At 40.2% G+C, this 19,016-nt stretch overlaps 1 protein-coding gene across 1 annotated transcript; it reads left to right on the top strand.

Annotated features, from left to right (window-relative positions):
- On the top strand, nt 1-18,731 carry dis3l (DIS3 like exosome 3'-5' exoribonuclease). Its single transcript, XM_088296560.1, has 18 exons — nt 1-154; nt 1,861-2,014; nt 5,053-5,181; nt 6,490-6,625; nt 7,497-7,664; nt 10,528-10,606; nt 10,791-10,970; nt 11,052-11,221; nt 12,654-12,815; nt 12,898-13,148; nt 14,314-14,406; nt 14,640-14,928; nt 15,553-15,788; nt 16,570-16,724; nt 16,829-17,007; nt 17,088-17,233; nt 17,666-17,837; nt 18,209-18,731. Exons 1-18 carry the CDS (start codon nt 25-27, stop codon nt 18,542-18,544), a joined length of 3,165 nt encoding a protein of 1,054 aa, XP_088152686.1. The 5' UTR covers nt 1-24; the 3' UTR covers nt 18,545-18,731.
- Nucleotides 18,732-19,016: the final 285 nt, after the last annotated feature.

The raw sequence follows: 19,016 nt of genomic DNA, 5'->3' as shown, positions 1-19,016 counted from the left end.
ATGGCTCCGTCTTGACCTCACAAAATGATTAAGACAGAAAAAATTCTCCATTTGAAGAGCAGTCGGGGCCGAAAGGTCCGTGTTGTCCGCGAACATTACTTGAGGGAGCGAGTTCCGTGCTACAGTTCTCTGTGTCTTGCCAGCTGTGACAATGGTAAACGTAATCCAAACAGTAAACGGGCTTTTTGAGGCACATCTTCACACAGCGAACCTTGATGCTGTAAACTGTTCATCTTGAATTTCTTTCCTGGATTTGTGCTACATAAATGCCGCACGTTATCGTCGAGTTGTCCTAAAATTCAGATATCACTCCGACAGTCAGGTTTGACTTTCTTCCTTCGAGAAAGAAAACAAAGAAGAGACATTTCCAGCGGCAAAGGTTTGCAATGCAGCTAGCCCGCGAGTCTTCAAAGCGCGTCTATGTAGTTTTTCGTGCTTATGAAAAGCGTGATCGATTGTCACCCAAAATCACGTGCACACTAATAGGCGTGGCCAATTATTATAACGAAAGTCGCGATATTTTTGACTTTATGGACTGCATGGAGCCGGGCTCTCGATGTTGCATTGTGCATCTAAGCACAATACATTATAATAGAATACAAATTTATTTCTAGACCACATTTCACAACAGGTGAATGAAATAAAAATAAACATTCTAATATTTTCCGGTTATGTTGTGGGGACACATAAACATGTGCAATTGTGCTCTTGTATTTGTGTGACAATCGATCACGATTAAATTAGAGGTGACGCTTACGACGTGAATAAAATACAACAATTTGTGACTTTCGGGATATGATTTGGCAATGCATATATATATATATATATATATATGTACATTTCAGTGACTATCGATCATGGTTTTTGGTAAAGTAAAGTTTGCATTGCGAGCCACTGCCGCTTTAAATGTAGTTCTTTTTCTTTTTCAAAGGAAGAACATGAGACCTGGCATTATGGAGTATATAATTTATGTGAATACTTGAGGAAGCCATACAGAAATTTAAAATGGATGGTGGTTTCAAAATGAACAGTCTAGTGTACAGTACATAATACGTCACAGGAATTATGTAAAAAATGTCCAGTATAACAACGTACAGTAGGGGTCTTCAAACCTGTTCGTTGAGGGCTGGTGTCCTGCCTGTTTTCCACATCTCCCGCTTCTGCAGACCTTGCTGATTATCTGATAATTTCAATCAGGTGTGTTGCAGCAGCGGGAGAGATGGAAAACAAGCAGGTCACCAGCCCTCGAGGAACAGGATTGAAAACCCCTGACGTGCCGGGGTTGCCATTATTTTCATGCTTAATCGGCTGAATCCTTTTTTCAGGGATTAAGATGCCATTGATATTTGTGCATTTAAAATGTATACACACTGCTTAATAGAAAGAAGGAAATTTTATTTTTAATTGTGTGTTCCTGTTAGGCACGATTATTGGAATATATCAGTTGAGTTAAATGCTAAAGGTTCTGCAGATAGACAACGAGCATCATTTGTGAAGTTACTATTTGGTAATTTTTGTTCTTTTGCGTGGCATTTAACAAACCCGTAAGGCTTTGGAACACTGTGCTGTCGTGGAGTTATTGCAAACTACAACCATACAAATGAAAAGCATACAGTAGTTCCAAATGTATTGTGTATTATTGTGTATAATGACGTCACTTTTTAAACAGCTCCTATATTGGATGACACAATTGATGTTTTAGTGTTGAGGATTACACATTGACAAGAATGTAAATAAATAATTGTTTATGACAGTACATGTTGCTATGCCAAGAAAATGAAACATGATATTCAAAATATTCTAGTGGCTGTAAAAGGGAGTAAAAACGCCACCCTTTTGAATCCCATCCACCTTTCACAGATGGCAAGGTGTTGCCGGGAGATTTGACCCATTACGTGGTGCCTGATGTCGGAGTGGTGGTTGATTACCAGGAGATTTTGGAGTTCAGAGAGCTGCAGGGGATCATCTTCACCCAGACAGCCTGCCAAGCTGTTTATAACTGCAAAGGACGCAGGCATGTATACTTCATTTTTTTTTTCTAATTTATAGTATCTATAGTTTTCAAAGAGTTAAAGTGTGATGGTTTTATTCTCTGGTCTTATTACACACTGAGGTTACTCAAAGGCCATACTTGTTTTTTCAAATGGTAAAACTTACAAAGTAGCCTACCTGCTGAATTGCAAGCCTCTACACACCAACAATTGTTGGCTTTGCTTTGCTTAGCTCTATTTTTTTTCTCCAAGAACTAAATACTTGTCTGACATGAGAGAAGTGATCCTTTTATTTTATTCCACTCAAATCATTTCTGAAGCACAGTTGGTCTATTAGATAGATGCCAAACAATATATTACCTAACCACTTCAAAACGGACAATAGAAATCATCTTTTATCTAAGATGCTTCTCTTCACTAGGGTATTCATAAATGTAATATATTATAAATAATAATATTAAAAAACAGATCCACCACGCGAGACAGGAGCTAATCGCCTCCTCATGTTATTTTTGTCTTGTCAATTGTTTACTTGTATGTTAAATTTGTTATAGTATGTCTGTTCTAATAAGAAAGACTGGCATAAACTTTTAACAGTCAATAAGAACTTTGATAGCAAAAGCTTGGTGCAAAAGTGATTACTTTAATTTGAAATTTGATCAACTTTCAATGCAAATAGTTGTTCTATGGAATAAATTAGAATCAATAGTCCGTGATCAATTATCTATATTTGTGCTTTGGGTCCAGCAAGGCTGTTGTACAAGTGTTGACAGCGGTCAGACTCATTAAATCAGAGCTCTGCTGATGAAGCTAAATGAGAATGAGCCGGTGACTTGAAATGCATCTCTTCAACACCAACATTGAGGAGTGCTGTTGACAAGCTTGATGAATATTGTTGAAATAAGGAGTCCCACATGACTGGTTTCATTGCAATTTGGTGAACGTTTCTGCTTACTGCGCCGTTTTAAAATGTTGCATCATTAATGTGATGAAGTTTTACTTCCAATGTTATGTGGACGTAGCTGGTTGAGTTAATGCTGATGTCATATTGGGTCAGAAATGACAGTTTCTGATCCTTTGAACACAGGGCATCGATTGAGTTTAGTTTTGCTGAAAGTGTTTCTCTTTTTAATCCAAGTCAATACATATTTTAGACTAAAATCAGTATCAAATAAATTGATGCCATATCATACAGTCCATGATAATTGTGGTATAATTTCTGACCGGTTACAAAAATGGCATTTCATTGTATTGGGAAAAAATGTGACTGTCAGATACAATCTGTCATGCAAGCATAACTTAAGACAATTATGAAAGAGCAGCACATCAGCGGCCAATATTCATGCTGAAGGCGGAAGTAGAAATTGGCACTATTCAAGCAAAAACATGTCATGGAGACGAAGTGCAGCTTCTCGTAGCTCGGGATGTACTGTATACCTCCAAAGTTAGCATACGCAGTTGCTCTATAGCAAGACAACAAATGCAGCATTGCTGAAGCACTCACTCAGTCCATATGAAGAGAAGGACAAACGATGAATTGCTGATATATTGTAGCCCGTCCACCACACTAACAGAACGGCTGACATTGACAGGATGGCAAATAGCACATTTTATTTCTATATATATATTTTTTGTATACAGTTGTCTTAATAACAACATTCAACTGATCTAATCTGCAGCAGAGCAGATGTCATGCAGTATGGCAACTCAACAGAGTCAAGCTACTTTTTTTTTTTTTAATTCTCGAAAGGTGAACCATTTATACACTAAATGTTGAAAGTGTGATATCATTCAAACACTTCATTGCCCATCCCTGCTACCCAAGTGCTTTTGATTTTGATTGTTTGTGTCCATGTGAAGCAGCAGCAATGCTCTCTGGCAAAAGAGATTTCCCCAAGTGGTGAATGATCTGCATCTATTAGCGCAGTGTGAACAGTACAATTCAGATTTTTTATCAAATCCAATTTGGCCCTCTTTCGTATATGGACATAAATTGGATATGTTTGCGATGCGTTTGCAGTTTGAAAGGTCATCCGCACACATTTGACCTATAGGTCATCATAAGCCCAAAGCTTCCCCCGGGCGGGAGAGAACGCTCTGGAGGAAGACTGCTGACAATTGTCCATGAATCTGCAGTTGTTTTCAGGAATAGCAGTGTTTTTATATTTAACTTTAATTTAATCCCACTTGAAACATAAAGCACTAAATTGATTTATGTGGTGATAGTTATAATTCAAAGATGGTTCATTTATTACAAGCAGCATGACGTGACATCATCTTTAGTAGATGTTCCCATAAAATGAGAAGATTGAGGAGCGTGGCCTTCTATCCCCAAAATATTCCTACCTCCTCCTATCGCGCTACTCTGGTGATATGAGATGATAAAATAAGCCCCATACACATGGGAACTTCCATAAACTCTGTGCCACTACCACGTGATGTATTTTTTATTTTTTTGCATGTCACTCGACATCGTGCCTTATGTGCATGCATGTCACATTGTGGACGCGTTGCGTTCACATTAGATGTTTGTTTTTGAAATATGAACGAGTCCATAAAAAGATCAGATTAAAAAAAGAAAAATCAGAACTAGATATCACACCTTGCAATGTGAATGTAGTGTTATTTTGATCAAACAAAAACAATAATAATTCTTTTTTTGTGAAGGATTACAGAAATCAGAGAGGCTGAAATCAAAGCGTTTGGACAATTTTAATTTGACCTATAGGATATTTTTGCGATATATATATATATATATATATATATATATATATATATATATATATATGGAAAACATTCTGTATGCATGTGTTGATGTTTTGAGAGCTCCTAACATTGGAGAGAGGCGAGAGGGCAATCAATGAAATAATGGATAGAATAAACGATTTTTAAAAGAATTGTTTGTGGCATTAGCTATCAATTAATCGATTATTTTGACCTCTACTACCACTTTAGCCTGACTATTTTCAAAGTGTTGTTATCAAGCGAAAACATTTTCATTTGTTCAATATTGTTGCCTGTCTCCCTCTTTTTTTCTTCCTGGTGTGATGTCTCTGAGCAGACAATATAACCGCCTGCGAAACCTGCTGAAAGACCCCCGCCATGACTGTGTTCTGTTTGCGAATGAATTTCAAGAGTTTGCCTTCTGTCAGCGGGAGAATGGGGAGAGTCAAGAACAGTGGCAGACGAGGTAAGCTGCTCCTGAAACATTTGATGTTGGTGGTGATGTGTGCAGATCTAAATTGAGTTCTGCACAGAAAAGCAACGACTCTCCTTATTGAGTCCAGCATGCTGCATTTTGCACATTTGAACCTACAGTATGTTCTTACTAGCCGGCTAGGGACAAGCGCTACAGAAAATGGATTTAATGCAAAAATGGCGTGTTCTTGGCATGTCCAGGTTATGTGGCTTAGTTCTTTTTATGGCAGTTCCTCTGAGGTTATCTGTGTTTCGAGCAAGGTTATAATAATTTGGGATTTTTAACTCTAGTTTCATTTTTTTAAAAATATTTTCTGACTTTTTTTTCATTTAGTTAGATTGAACTAGTTTTTAGAGCTGAAGGAAAATATATCTATATGGCTTACCAAGAAAAACTGCATACTTGCCTGCAAGAATTTGAGCTGTAGCGCCGTTCAAAGCCATCCTGTCCCGATTTTCTCCACCAATTCAAGACGCCATTTTCTTGGTTTTGACCACTCTGAGTCATTCTCGCAATTTTCCAGCGATGGCCATTCTGTCAATACTGACGGAAGGTCCATAAATCGTCATTGACGACGCCCGTTTTGCTTTTGCTGCGTCAGACGGCTTATGCTGCATTACATAATAAATAATGAGCCGCCGCAAGATGGAAGCCTGTCTGGGATGCAGATCAGGTAGCCTTTTTTGTTTCAATAAATAAATAAATAGTTGAGTCTGGATGCAACGTTCAATGCTGCCTAACTGGCCCGGACGTCTGGCTGTTTGATGAGGAAGAGGCCGGCGCTGACACACCAGCTCGTGGCATGCCCAACATTGGACTTTTATTTTTCTTTTTTTTCTACGAGGGCTTATTTGGGTCACCTTGCGAGGAAAAAGGAAAAAAAAAAAAGAAAAGAAAGATTTACATCTTCAGGCATTGATTGGGCATATGACCAATAGTAACTTGTGGGGGCACATCTTTTCCTAATATGGCACCATGCATTGAAATTAACCAGGTGGATTATTTTGGCAAATATAAGACACAAAAATGTGAACTTCATTTATTTATCAGGCTTTTGAATATTGCTCTGTTTCTCCATCAATACCGGACGTACACTTTTAAGGTTTTAAGCATTTTTATTTTATCAATGAAAATGTTTTTTCATTTTTAAACTTTTTATTACTTTTATTTAAAAGATCATCTGCAATAGATGTAATTAGTAGTGTTCTTATAAGTTTCTAAATGACTGTACATTTTTCCACTCCACTCACAGCATAGATGATGTAGTGACTTGACTTGATGTTTTGTTTGTGAATGCAGGTGTGTGTACTCCGCAGCAGTTTGGTACTATAACCATCTAGCTGGTATGATGGATGTAGTGATGATCACAGAGGACCAGGACGTCATTGCTCAGTACAGCAACCTCCATTGTGGAGTGTACGTCATCTCTGTCCAGGTACAGGACTGAACACGTCACAGCTGTAATGCTTTGGGCACATTTGCAGTGGCACGTGCCGTCACTGATCTCCGACTTAGAGAGAGTGGGCTCTGTTGTGCTATTGACTGCATTCAACTGCCCATAGAGAATGTTAGACATGCACTTTACCTTTAACAGGTAGACTGTTTCGCTTATGTACTGTGTACAGCAAGGGGTTTGTACACACGTACGACCATGTGACCAAGGCTTGGCGCCCCTTCAAGCGGAGACCTATGGACTTCTTCGCTACTAATTAATTTGCTTAAAGGACTACCACTTTGTTAAGCACTTTGGAAATAACAAATTTCCGCTTTTGATTAACATTGTGTTTGTGGAATATGAGTTATGCTGTAAAATCCAGCCATTTTTGTCCATCTAAAGGTGCGGCCATTTTGTCACTTCTGTCGACTGAAAATGACATAGTTGCTCGGTTCTCATCTAACAACCGATCATGACTCGTCTTAAGAAAACAGTTGAGCCGTGATTGGCCGTTACCTGATCCTTGAGCAACTGTGATGTCATTTTTAGCCAACAGAAGTGACAAAATGGCCACGCCCTGAAATGCAGAAAAATCGCTTGAGTTTGCTGCTTAACTCATCTTCCACAGACACAAACTCAATATTAATCAAAATCACATGTTTAGACTTGTGAAGACGCATAGAACATTTTATTGCAAAGCATTTTGGGGGAGTTGACTTCCCCTTTAAATGATGAATTTAAAACAATTATAAATACAATAAACTGCAGTGTGTTTCTATGAAATGTATTAAAATTGTATGGTAAGCACCAGTCATTTGCAATCATTTATAGCAAAAACCGGCCTTTTTAATTTGGGTCATTATTTTTCTAGGAATATTTCCAGAACTTCTGGTCAGAACTACGGGCAGCTCATGAATTGTACAGCTCCATTTGTCAGGCACTACAGGAGAAGGAGAGCGAGTGCACAGAAAAAGAGTTTGCTGACCACCTACCGGCTGAAGTCTTGGAGGCTGGTATCAAGTCTGGACGCTATATTCAGGTATATCATCTCTCTGTTTGTGCTTGACGCTTGCTGGTGTATCTTAAAGCAGCAGGACTTTAATGGTGCAAAGATTTTTTTAAGTAAGATTCTAAGATAACTGATATTTTACGGATTGTACAGTATGTGGAACCCAGAGTTGAAAAGTACCTCTTCTCTCGAGATTATTGTGTGTTTTGTCCAAAACGTAATGCATGTTGGGTAACCACAATGTCTTTTTCTGCTTCAGCTTTTTGGCATTTGATTTATTTCAATCATATCGAAATGCCAATATCAGTACATAACAGTTTGAAAATGAAATGTGGGCTTTTAAACACAAGTTTGAGTTCAAGCAAAGCAATCCGAGTGATTTCTGAACTTTACATACCTGCGGCGGGCTAACCAATGGTCGCTAGCCTAAGTGATAACAACGAAAGCATCCAACAATACAATACAATACAACTTTATTTATATAGCCCTTAAAAGTACTTGCTGTTTGAAGGAATTGAAGTGAAGTTAGAGTAAATCCAATAACACACGACCTACCTTTAGTTATACAATCACTGTCTCTTAGTATCTTCGGCTTCTTCCGTTCCACAATCATCAGATATTTGTGGACAGTATATCATACAGAGACTCTACGTCATACATGCCTAACTCAAGGCCTGCGGGCTCGATCTGGCCTGTCACATCATTTTATGTGGTCTGCCAAAGCAAATCACTGGTGTCAACTTCCACGATTCTTTGCTAAAAAAAAAAAAGAATTTCAAATTGCCATGTCTAATGAATGATATTTTTGAGATTTTGCAATAATATTTTTTATCCTTTTACGGTAACTTGAACAATAATTGACGAATCCATTATTTCTGATTTCAGAACTAGTAATACATCCATTTGTTGTGTATATGTTTTAACTTGATGAGACGATTAAACATTTGTTTTCGTCGTCATAACAGCCCTAAGGGAAAGCGTGACTTCAAAGTGGCCAGTGCCAAAAATGACTTTGACAAACCTGATACATGCTTGCGTCACATCAGCTGCCAGCTTGTTGCTACTTTTGACTACATTGTCCTTGTCAAATTAAAAAGTAAACAGAAAGTCATAAATAGTCTTGCCTGACGTTATGTTTTGTATGAAATTGGTTTCATCTGACTCTAAGCAGTACCCCAGTATGTCATTTTTGCCACCTTGATATTTTTACAACGCTTAGTTGTCTTTGGAACACAGTGCCTTATATCTTGGTTCTTTTTGTTGAACTAGAATCTGGCTCAAGATGAATATCGCTGGCGTAGGGCGGAATTCTCGCACCTCTAAAAGCATCACTTTTCATGGTTGTTGAACCATTCGTGTTGCATTGACAAAGAGGGCAAGCCATTTTAGATTGGTGGGCCTGGGCAAATATGAATTTGTGAAAAAACATGTAATTGATCAAATTTGCACATTGGAGGTTGCCATATTACGGGGACGATATGTTAACCTCACATTATCACACGCCTGGAAAAATTGGTGTTGGGAGGGCTTGTAACTTTACTATTTGGGCATATCCAAATCTCAAAATAGATTTTCAAACAGGCATATTGTGCATTTTTTTGGGGGGGGAATTTGTAACAGTTCCCAAGTGTTTAGATTAAAAGTAGTAAAATGCCACCGTTTTACATTTTGGCTTTGACATAATAGTACTCCCCGTTGTCAAGCAACATGTGGAGTCTTCACGCAGCCTAGTTGCCAAGTTATGGGCAGAAAAAGTCTGTGGGGTGGTATCATTTCAAATTATTTGAATTGTGACTTCACAATATTAAGGAGCAACTTACGGACACGTTTTCGGCTTTAGGCAGCTAAAATTTTTCTTGGTGGTGTAATTTCACACTTGATGGGTGAGCAGTCATTTCAGAGGTCCAACTACTTGTATAAATGCAATTAAAAAGTCAATTACCATTAGTCTAGGGGGGGGGGCGTCCCTCCCAATGGCTAGAAATGTGTGAATTTTACTGCAATATTAATGAGAATGTCATGTGTAGACTAGTGACGGCACATTGAACATCTTGTTGTAAGGAAGCTTTTTGGGATGACTTCCCACATTTTACTAAATTTTCAGGAAAATTATGACATAAGATGCTACAACCTCTAGAATGGATTAGAATCGTAACTATCTTAGCATGATGATCCAACATTTCTCAACTTTTTTAAGTTGTTGCCCATGAAACTCGAACAAAGAGAATAAGGAGTCCCTCTGTATGATTTAGAGCTGAATTAAAACATTTCTCCTCACCTGTAGAGCAGAAAATGGTTGTGCAATTTTATACCTCAGGAAAAGTGCAGGTCTTATATTACAAAAGATGCAGCATATTTCCTGTTTTCCCCTCCAAGCTTATCTCCCTGGAGTCTAACACATATTATCAAACATCACTGCCATGACTTTGTGGAGTCCTGGATGGATTCTTGCGGCGTCCTCCGCAGTGCCATCTTCCCGGCCATCTTGATGTCATCCATGTCCCCTTGACAAGACTGTTGGAATGTGGCGTCACCATCTCGCGATGTTGAGATATTACACCTCACCTTTGTCCAACTATTGCATTGAAGAGATACTGTAACTATGGGAAACTTTTAATGAGTCAATCGGCACAGATTTGTGGATTGTGGAAGAATCTTATGAAATAAGACAGCAGAAATGATTACAACTACTTTACTCCATACTAACTGTATACCATTTATCATGTTCCAATATATTTTATTATTGATTGAATGAATTTGTTCTCCAAGTTGCCCAAGTCAGGAACCTATGGGTCTTCGTCATCTTATCGTTTTCCGTACCATTCACATTTTGTTAACAGAAATCTACCTCAGATCAACAACATTAATCCCACATGCCCCCCTTTTTGTTCAGGGAACTCTGAATGTCAACAAACACAGAGCACAGACGGAAGCTTCTGTCAGAACAGAGGGTCTCTCAAATAAAAATACAGGTGCAGTATTGCAGCAATGAAAATATTCTCCTCCTTTTATGTTTCATTCTACGCTAGATAGTGAAATGTTTTACACATTGCCTGTGTATGTTTTTTTTTTTCCTCTTCTTTTGCGAGATTGTCTCTTAACTGTCGTTGTGATTTACTCTCCAATATTATTTGCCCTGTCCTTCATTTGCTGTAGAGCTGAGCAGTGAGGTGTTGGTGTATGGAAGTAAGAATCGTAACAGGGCCGTGCATGGCGATGTGGTCGTGGTGGAGTTATTGCCAAAGAGCCAATGGAGAGGCAAGCTTAGTGCCCTGACAGAAGGACAATCGGATGAGAGGAATGGAGAGGTCATCCAAAGTAAACCGATGCCTACAGGTGGGGCCTCACATATGAAACTGAGATTGTTTTGTCAAAAATTGTTCTCTAATTCCATTGTCTGAATAATAAAACTTGCAGGAAGCATTGTGGGGATCCTGCAGAGGAATTGGCGGGACTATGTGGTCACATTCCCTCCAAGGGAGAGCACACAGTCCCAGAGCAGGAATTCTCAGCGCATTCTGACTGTGCCGTGGGACTGTCGGATCCCGAAGATCCGCATCAGCACGCAGCAGGCCGACGCGTTGCAGGTCTGGTTTGACTTTTACAGTGGTAGAAATGACCACAAGGTTTTTTTAGTTTGATTTAAGTCTTCAAAGACAGCTGTCAGAAGAGGGAATAAAGAGAGATGTAATTATTTTTCCTTTAATAGTGCTGGCAAAGCCGAAGGCCAATGCCGTAGATTAGATCGCCAAAACTTCAGGACTAAAATATCACACAGGTTTGTTGTGATTCAAGTTGTGAATCTTCACTGGCCTCTTGGTTCCAATGCTATTATTTCAATGATTCACTTATATTCTTTATCGCGATGCATTAATTACACAATTTTTTGTTGCGCTAGATCTGACAGTCAATTTTAGTTTTAGTCAGTATAAAAGTCAAACTCAAAATATTTGTTTCAAATTATTATGGTCTGCAACTGCATTGTTAGACAATTATTTCGTGTCCATATTGTGATGCATGGACTATATAATTAATTTCAACAGCCCTGGTTGTGATCCTTCTCTAACTGCTGAGGAAAAGATGAATCCAAATGAGCACCAAACTGAGCCACCATCACTGCAAATATAATAATGTCTGCATATTACAGAGGTCTCTCAAATATTCTGACTTCACAAAAAAAAAGGAAAAACACTCTCCCATCTTGGAAAAAAAAAACCTATATGAGTACTGTGTAACTGCACAATCGAAATTGCATTTGATTGTGCAGGTGTCCGGTGTTATTTTGCATTGCTGTCACAAACAAAACAAAAAAAGTGGAGAAGCGATCAAACTAGACCACGCCCCTCTCCCCACCCACTTGTTAACTCACAAGTTGTGGAAAACCACAGTTTTTCTTAAGCTGAGTTCAAATTCACTTGCCAAATTTGGGCCTGATTATCACCAGATACATTGAATCAAGAAAACTTGTATTTGTCAGAAAAGGTATGCTACGAGACAAGCCAAAAAGAAACGATGTCACTATCCAAAGAAATTCAAGAGCAAATGAGAAACAAAGTAATTGAAATCAAATTGTTTGGAAAAGGATACAAAATCATTTCCAAGGGTTTTGGATGATGGCGACCCACAGTCAGAGACCATTTCCACAAATTGAGAAGACAGTGGCAAACCTTCCCAGGAGTGGTCGGCCAACTACAATTATTCCTGGAGTGCATCGACAACTCATCCAGGAAGCTACAAAAGAATCCAAATTGCTTTCCAAACAACTGCCCCGCAGCGTTCATGACGTAATCTTAAGAAAGACGGTGGGCAGCGATGGCATCAATGGGAGAAAATGAAATACTCTGACGTGGCAGAAGTGTAACTGTTTGGAACGTGTGCATGTGTGCTATGATTCTGAGAAGCAAGAATTCTGCTATCTACCAGAAAATCAATCATCTGTAAACCGTTTTCCGAGTATTTATGTATGTGCGTTCTTGATTGAATAAGCAAAATATGACTCTCCTCTGGGCTTTTATCTAGGACCACAGAGTGGTGGTGCGCATTGACTCATGGGAAAGCACATTACTTTATCCTAATGGACACAGCGTGAAGGTTTTGGGTCGGGCTGGCGAGCTGGAGACTGAAGTGCAGACCATCCTCATAGAAAACTGCATCCACGTCCCTCCCTTCTCCGATGCACAGGTCAGAGGTCACGGCACTCTTTCATTTCGATTCCATTTTTTTTTTTTCAATCCTACTGTATGTTTTGTCTGCTTCTCCCCAGCTGAGAGAAATGCCTGTGAATTCTCCTGAGAAGCCCTGGAAGGTTGAGCCTTCTCAGGTGGCTGAGCGACGGGACCTGAGGGAAAGTCACTTGGTGTTCAGCATCGATCCCGCGGGTTGCGAGGATGTCGATGACACGCTGTCTGTGCGCAGCCTCGCAGGAGGGAAGGTGCTGGAGCTCGGCGTCCACATTGCTGATGTTACACACTTTGTTTCTCGAGGCTCTCTAACGGACTTGGAGGCACGCGCAAGGTGAGAGATTGAAATGTGCCTGTAGAATCTTTGTTGATGGAGGAGTATGTCCATGCGGAGGAATGACATCTTGTTCTTGTCAGTCATTGTTTGGATTTTTTTCTTCAAATCCCGTCTGAGGTTTTTTGAAATTGCTGTAAATTTACCTTGGTCAAGATAAATCATCATCTTGCTGAAACAGTTAATGTTCCTTTTTTGAAAAAAAAAAAAACAAAAAAAAACATTTTTTGTGATGTAATTTGTTAATGTTTCACAACAGAACTAAATATATATTTTTTGTTCAAAGGTATGCATAACGTTTTTCATAGTCTTTCTCCCACAAAGAACATTTGGTACTCATTCGTGATCAACTTTTTGTGACTAAGCTAAGGTAAAATTTTAACTGAAAAAGAACACAGTAAGTGCAACTTAACATATTAGTACGCATCTTTCTATTTAAATTGCTGCTCTTAAAGCACTGTAAAAAAGCATGGTATAAGTTGAATGTTGTAAAAATTTGAATTTGAAAAAACACTTTTAAAACGTAAAGAAATAGTGCTGCACGTTTATTAGGGCTGTAATTATTTCATTTTGACAATGCATAAACAAACAAATTAAGGTTCAGGCACTGGTTTGGTCTGTAACATGTCAGAAACAAAGGGCAAAAAAGTATTTTCCAAATTAAAAGTGACTCTTTGTAAAAGATTTCTCTTGGTTCAACACAAAGTCTGCTTATTTAGAGGTCTTATATTAGAGAATAGTTATGATTGAGAGGCTGAAATTCATGGAACATGGACAATTTTAAATTGAAGAGATTGTGAATTGATTACCAAAAATTATCTATTAATTTAATAAAAATAATCAAATGGTTGCAGCACTAATATTTATAATTGCCGTATTTATTCCCAAATTATTGTGAAAACGCATGATCAGTATTTTCACATGAATGAATACCATTCATTATTAATGAGATGAAAACTTTTAAAGTAGCAAAATCGTTATTTTAAGTTTAAGTTCACGTTTAACTCATTCGCTACCATTGACGGATATAGACGTACTTTCATTTTACCTGGGCTGGCAGTGAATGAGTTAATTCCCAACAAATGAAGATACCATCCAGTTGTGTCACATCCTGAGGCATTTGTCCCATTTTGGCACACTTCTCAGAGCCTCACATGTGTTTCAGGGCTACAACCTACTACCTTGCAGACCGCAGGTATGACATGTTGCCAGCAATTCTCAGTGCAGATATCTGCTCTCTGTTGGGAGGACTTGACAGGTCAGTGCATTTCACCCTGATATACAATGAACCCCCGTTTTCATTGTTCCATTATGATTCATAGGTGAAAATTTATTGTATATGCAGTCTAAATAGTCAGACTTTCCTCAATAATTAAAAAAAACCCCAATAAAACGATTGCTTGAAAATCTGCAACTTAGCTGGAGTTCAAGTACTGCATCTAATAAGTGCAACTTCTAATACTGTTTCAACACCAAATGTCTTAAATCCAGGTATGCAATGAGCGTGCTGTGGGAGTTGGACGCGCACACCCTCGCTGTCAACAATGTGTGGTATGGTCGCACCGTCATCCGCTCCTCCTACCAGCTCCAATATGAGCTGGCTCAGGCCCTTCTCAATGGCGAGCAGGCCGAGGTACCGGAGCTGACCCGGCTTAGCTCTGACGAGAAGAACGCCAAGCTGGCTCAGCTCACCCAGGCTTTGGAGATGCTAAACCACGTGGCACGACACCTCCGGGCGCAGCGAGATCAAGGCGGTGCATTGGAACTGGAAGGGGTGGAGGTATGAGTAGTGCATGAGTGCGAGCGGGAGCCAAGTTGTTGGTATGATTTACTTTTTCATACTGTATTTTAACTTGCCATAAACTCATCATTCCATAAGCACATATTTCTGCTTGTCAGGTTCACCAATTTGACATATAGTGTTCATAAGCTAAAAGAAGAGAGGCAATCAGCTCAAGTGGAGACAGAGAGGTTAACAAAGTTCATTTGGCAACTTCATCTCCCTTCTGTTCCCCGATGTTTTTGTCACATTCCCTTTTATAGGGTCGGAGAATCAGATTACACTCAAAGGTGGTACAGTTCGTCTACTCAAAGCTGGTTCAGTCCGGTTTAACATGGTACCCCGTCGTGGGTCGCAGCAAACTTTGACGTCAACTTCTTTTATCAGGATTCAGCACGATGCTGTTTGCGTCATCCTCTCTTCTGAAGAAGCACCGCCGCCCTGCCAATTGCAGGCACCTCCCTGCAGCAGCGGTGTCCTCCTGTATCTCCACTCTACTAAATTGCAACATGTTATATGCACTACGTATTAAAATAAAGCTGCGTCATGGCAAATGTATAATAACCTCTTAATATTATTCTAACACTGCTCTTTGACCACTTTATGTCAACGCTATGGTTGCAGGTGCGTGCACAGCTGGACAGTGAAAAGAACATCACGGCTCTGGTCCCACGCCAACCCCTCGAGATCCACGAGACAGTGGCTGAGTGCATGATCTACGCCAACCACTGGGTGGCGCGCAAGATCCAGGAGGCATTTCCTCATCAGGCTCTGCTTCGACATCACCCGTCACCACGACAGGAGTTCTTCAGCCAGCTGGTTGACAGCGCCAAGTGCAGGGGATTCACAATCGATACCAGGTTTGTCGCAACAATTTCTCATATTTGATGCGTATGTGTCATATTTCAGTTTCGGGTGTGGTGGTGAGAATATTTACTGATATTGGAAGCTCAAGTGCGTAATCACCCTCCGTAGCTTCTATGATCATCCATCCATCCATCCATCCATTTTCTGTACCGCTTCTCCTCACTAGGGTCACGGGGGTGCTGGAGCCTATCCCAGCTACCTTCGGGCAGGAGGCGGGGGACACCCTGAACTGGTTGCCAGCCAATTGCAGGGCAGCTTCTATGATCAAATTAAATAATCATAAAAACATTTAAAGAATGTATTATTATAAATATAAATATAAGGCATCTTGGTGGGCGGGCCTGGCCCCCGTAGGCCTGGCGTGTCGTGATATTTTACATTTATTCTGAAGTAGTGTATTGGCAGATTACACCTGCAAGACAGGCTGGGTGTGTTTCTGTCAATGAGATTGTCGTCTGTGGGTATGTGACCCGGTTCGGGACTATTAAAAGGACGGACGAAAAAGCACATCTGTCCTTGCTTAGTCCATCCTTTTTAAAAATCTTCTTGGCCTCTGTCCACAAAATGGGCATCCCAGGGACGAAATCCCCATCTGTGTATTATGATCAGATAATCACCAAGGTCTGCAGAAGTTGGATAAAAATGCCGATCATTTGAATCAGGTGTGTTGCAGCGGGGCGAGATGGAAAAAGGCAGGACAGCGGCCCTCGAGGTCCAGGATTAAAGACTCCTGTTGTCGCTCTTTGCCTATTTCTCTTTTATTTATTTGTGTAGGTCCAATAAGTCTTTAGCCGACTCTCTGGACCAGGCTGTGGACCCACAGGACCCACTGCTGAACAAGCTGCTAAGAATGATGGCCACCCATGCCATGTCTCAGGCAATGTATTTCTCTACCGGTGCCATTCCCCAAGACCAGTACTACCACTATGGTATGTAAAATAATACATTCTTGTAGTCACGATTGGATATTGCGAGGCAACAACACAAAGTTATGACCGACGGTATTAATCTGTGACTAAATGCCACTTTTCAGGTTTGGCTCTGGACCGCTACACACATTTCACGTCACCCATTCGTCGCTATGCCGACATAGTGGTGCACCGCCTTTTGACTGCAGCCATTGATGTGGAGAGCGGGCGTAACCCTGATAAAGCGCTAGCCAGTAACAAGGAACTGGAAGAGTTGGCTCATCATGTCAATAAGAAGAACAGGGTCAGCGCGGTTTTGCTTGTCTTCCAAGAATGTATTCTGTTGGGTACATTCAGTGAATGACCGTCATGTGAAACTTCCAGGCAGCCCAGCAGGCGCAGAAGGTGTCCACTGAGTTGTTTCAGTGTCTGTATTTCAAAGAAAGGGACCCTCACAAGGACCAGAGCTGCGTGGCCGATGCTGTCATTTACGCCATCCGAGACAACGGCGTGCTGGCATTTGTGCCGCAGTAAGTTTTTCACTTCTAAAGTCACATTTACCAAGTAGTACAACTTGCCTCAAATCACCATGGTACAGTTTGACACAGCTACTGAGCCGGCTAGCTAGATGGTATAATATTTGACAACCTACTACTTCATGGTACTAGAGATTTGCCGGCACGTTACTCGTTTCCTTCAAGATAACATTTGTAATCATTCTTCTGTTTTCTGATTGAAGAAAAAAAAATCTGATTCTGTGATGCTACGATGCTCAGCACCATGGCCATCATTTTAATTCTTTAGTTAATCCTTGCAAAACCTCAGAATACTATATAAAATTAGAAAGACACTAGATACATAAATGTTAAAATAGATGAAATTATGAATGATTAAAAATGAATGAATGATTGATTACTTGGCCCTGCTATCACGGTGTCACATCCAACATGTTGTGTGCGCAGGTATGGCATGAAGGGGCCCGTGTATCTAAAGAACCGAGAAGGTCAGGTTCTCGCTGCAGGACAGGACGGCGGATGCGAGTGGCAGACCGGTTGCGTGCGCCGCTATTCGGACCGGATCACGACCTCAGCCCCCATTGGAACCACCACCTTCACACTCTTCAGCCACATCACTGTAAGTCACCAAATAGCTTGGAAAGGCTGTAGTCATACACTACATTGCTGATTTTTAATAGATCATGTTTCCATATTTAATGAAGACCATGCCGATACAATGTCCAACAGCTGTTTTAATCACTTGATCTAGATTGTAAAACTCCAATAAAATGTTCTCTTTCAAAGCATTTAAAGTAGACACTAGTTAGATAATGTATTTGTTTGTGTGCTGTAATTTGCAATTCCTCTCCGCTTTCTTTTATCTACAATTCACATTTTGAAAAACCTATCAGCCATGGCACAAATTGTCAACTCGGGTAACTTCTTCACAAGCCCCCCCCCCCCTGTCACTGGCGACGTAATCCAACTTGAGTTCTATTCTTTCCTCAGGTTCGTATTTCCATTCAGTCGTCGCGTTGTCACGCCGACAGTGTCAACCTTGAGCTCGTCAGCAACGGGCCGCACCAGAGTGTGGCGCTCCATCAGGCTCAGTCGCATGGCCGCAGCCAGCTGGTTCAGGAGGTGGTCCGCTTAGCCCAAGAGGCGTCCCAACAGGCTCGGGGGAAGGCCACCCAGCAGCACAAACTGTCCAAAGACGAGCAAGAGTTCTGCCAAAGCAAAAGTCCCAACCTCTACTTAATGTTGGAGGAGATTCGAGAACTTTCACTGATGGACCTGGAATGTACAGCGACAGCCTTGAGACAATCATGTACTCTAAATGCCTAATTGGACGTGGACTGAAGACACTTGTTTTCAACCTTTTTTTTTTTTTTTTTTAACAAGAAACCTAGACGTATTTTTAAACATGTTCACTTTTAGTTACATACAAATGAGTGATACATTGATCAGGAGTCATGTTTTGTAACACAAGTTGTATTATCTATTTTTTTTAGATTAAATTTAGATGAATCAACCATTGTGATTGTATTTTCCTGGCCGAAGAGTTAATACAAACATACGGCAAGACCTGACCTAAACTAATTCTCAATAAGCTAATTAAGGTGGTATGCTTCCTTTTGATCAGCAGTTAAGCAACCTTGACAGGAAAAAAGATCACTTGGAATTGGTAACCGGTGACACCGTGCTGTAGTCTTTAGTCTTTTCTATTCACTTCTTTTGGATGTTGATAATAGAAACTGATAGCATTTGCTTTTATAGTCAACTTGAAGTGAAAAGTAATTGCAACAGATGAAACATG

This window comes from Idiotropiscis lumnitzeri, chromosome 5 (assembly GCF_059441095.1).
Source record: "Idiotropiscis lumnitzeri isolate Australia: NSW breed Sydney's pygmy pipehorse chromosome 5, RoL_Ilum_1.0, whole genome shotgun sequence".
Classification (NCBI taxonomy): domain Eukaryota; kingdom Metazoa; phylum Chordata; class Actinopteri; order Syngnathiformes; family Syngnathidae; genus Idiotropiscis; species Idiotropiscis lumnitzeri.
Note: the sequence above shows the minus strand (reverse complement) of the source record. Positions and strands in the feature narration are given on the sequence as shown.

Bases quoted from the DNA above. Each gene is read 5' to 3' on its own strand.
- dis3l (XM_088296560.1), top strand. From the start codon at position 25: ATGATTAAGACAGAAAAAATTCTCCATTTGAAGAGCAGTCGGGGCCGA. The intron at 2,015-5,052 runs GCATGTATACTT...GTCTCTGAGCAG, and splicing joins TATAACTGCAAAGGACGCAG to ACAATATAACCGCCTGCGAA. The intron at 6,626-7,496 runs GTACAGGACTGA...TTATTTTTCTAG, and splicing joins TGTACGTCATCTCTGTCCAG to GAATATTTCCAGAACTTCTG.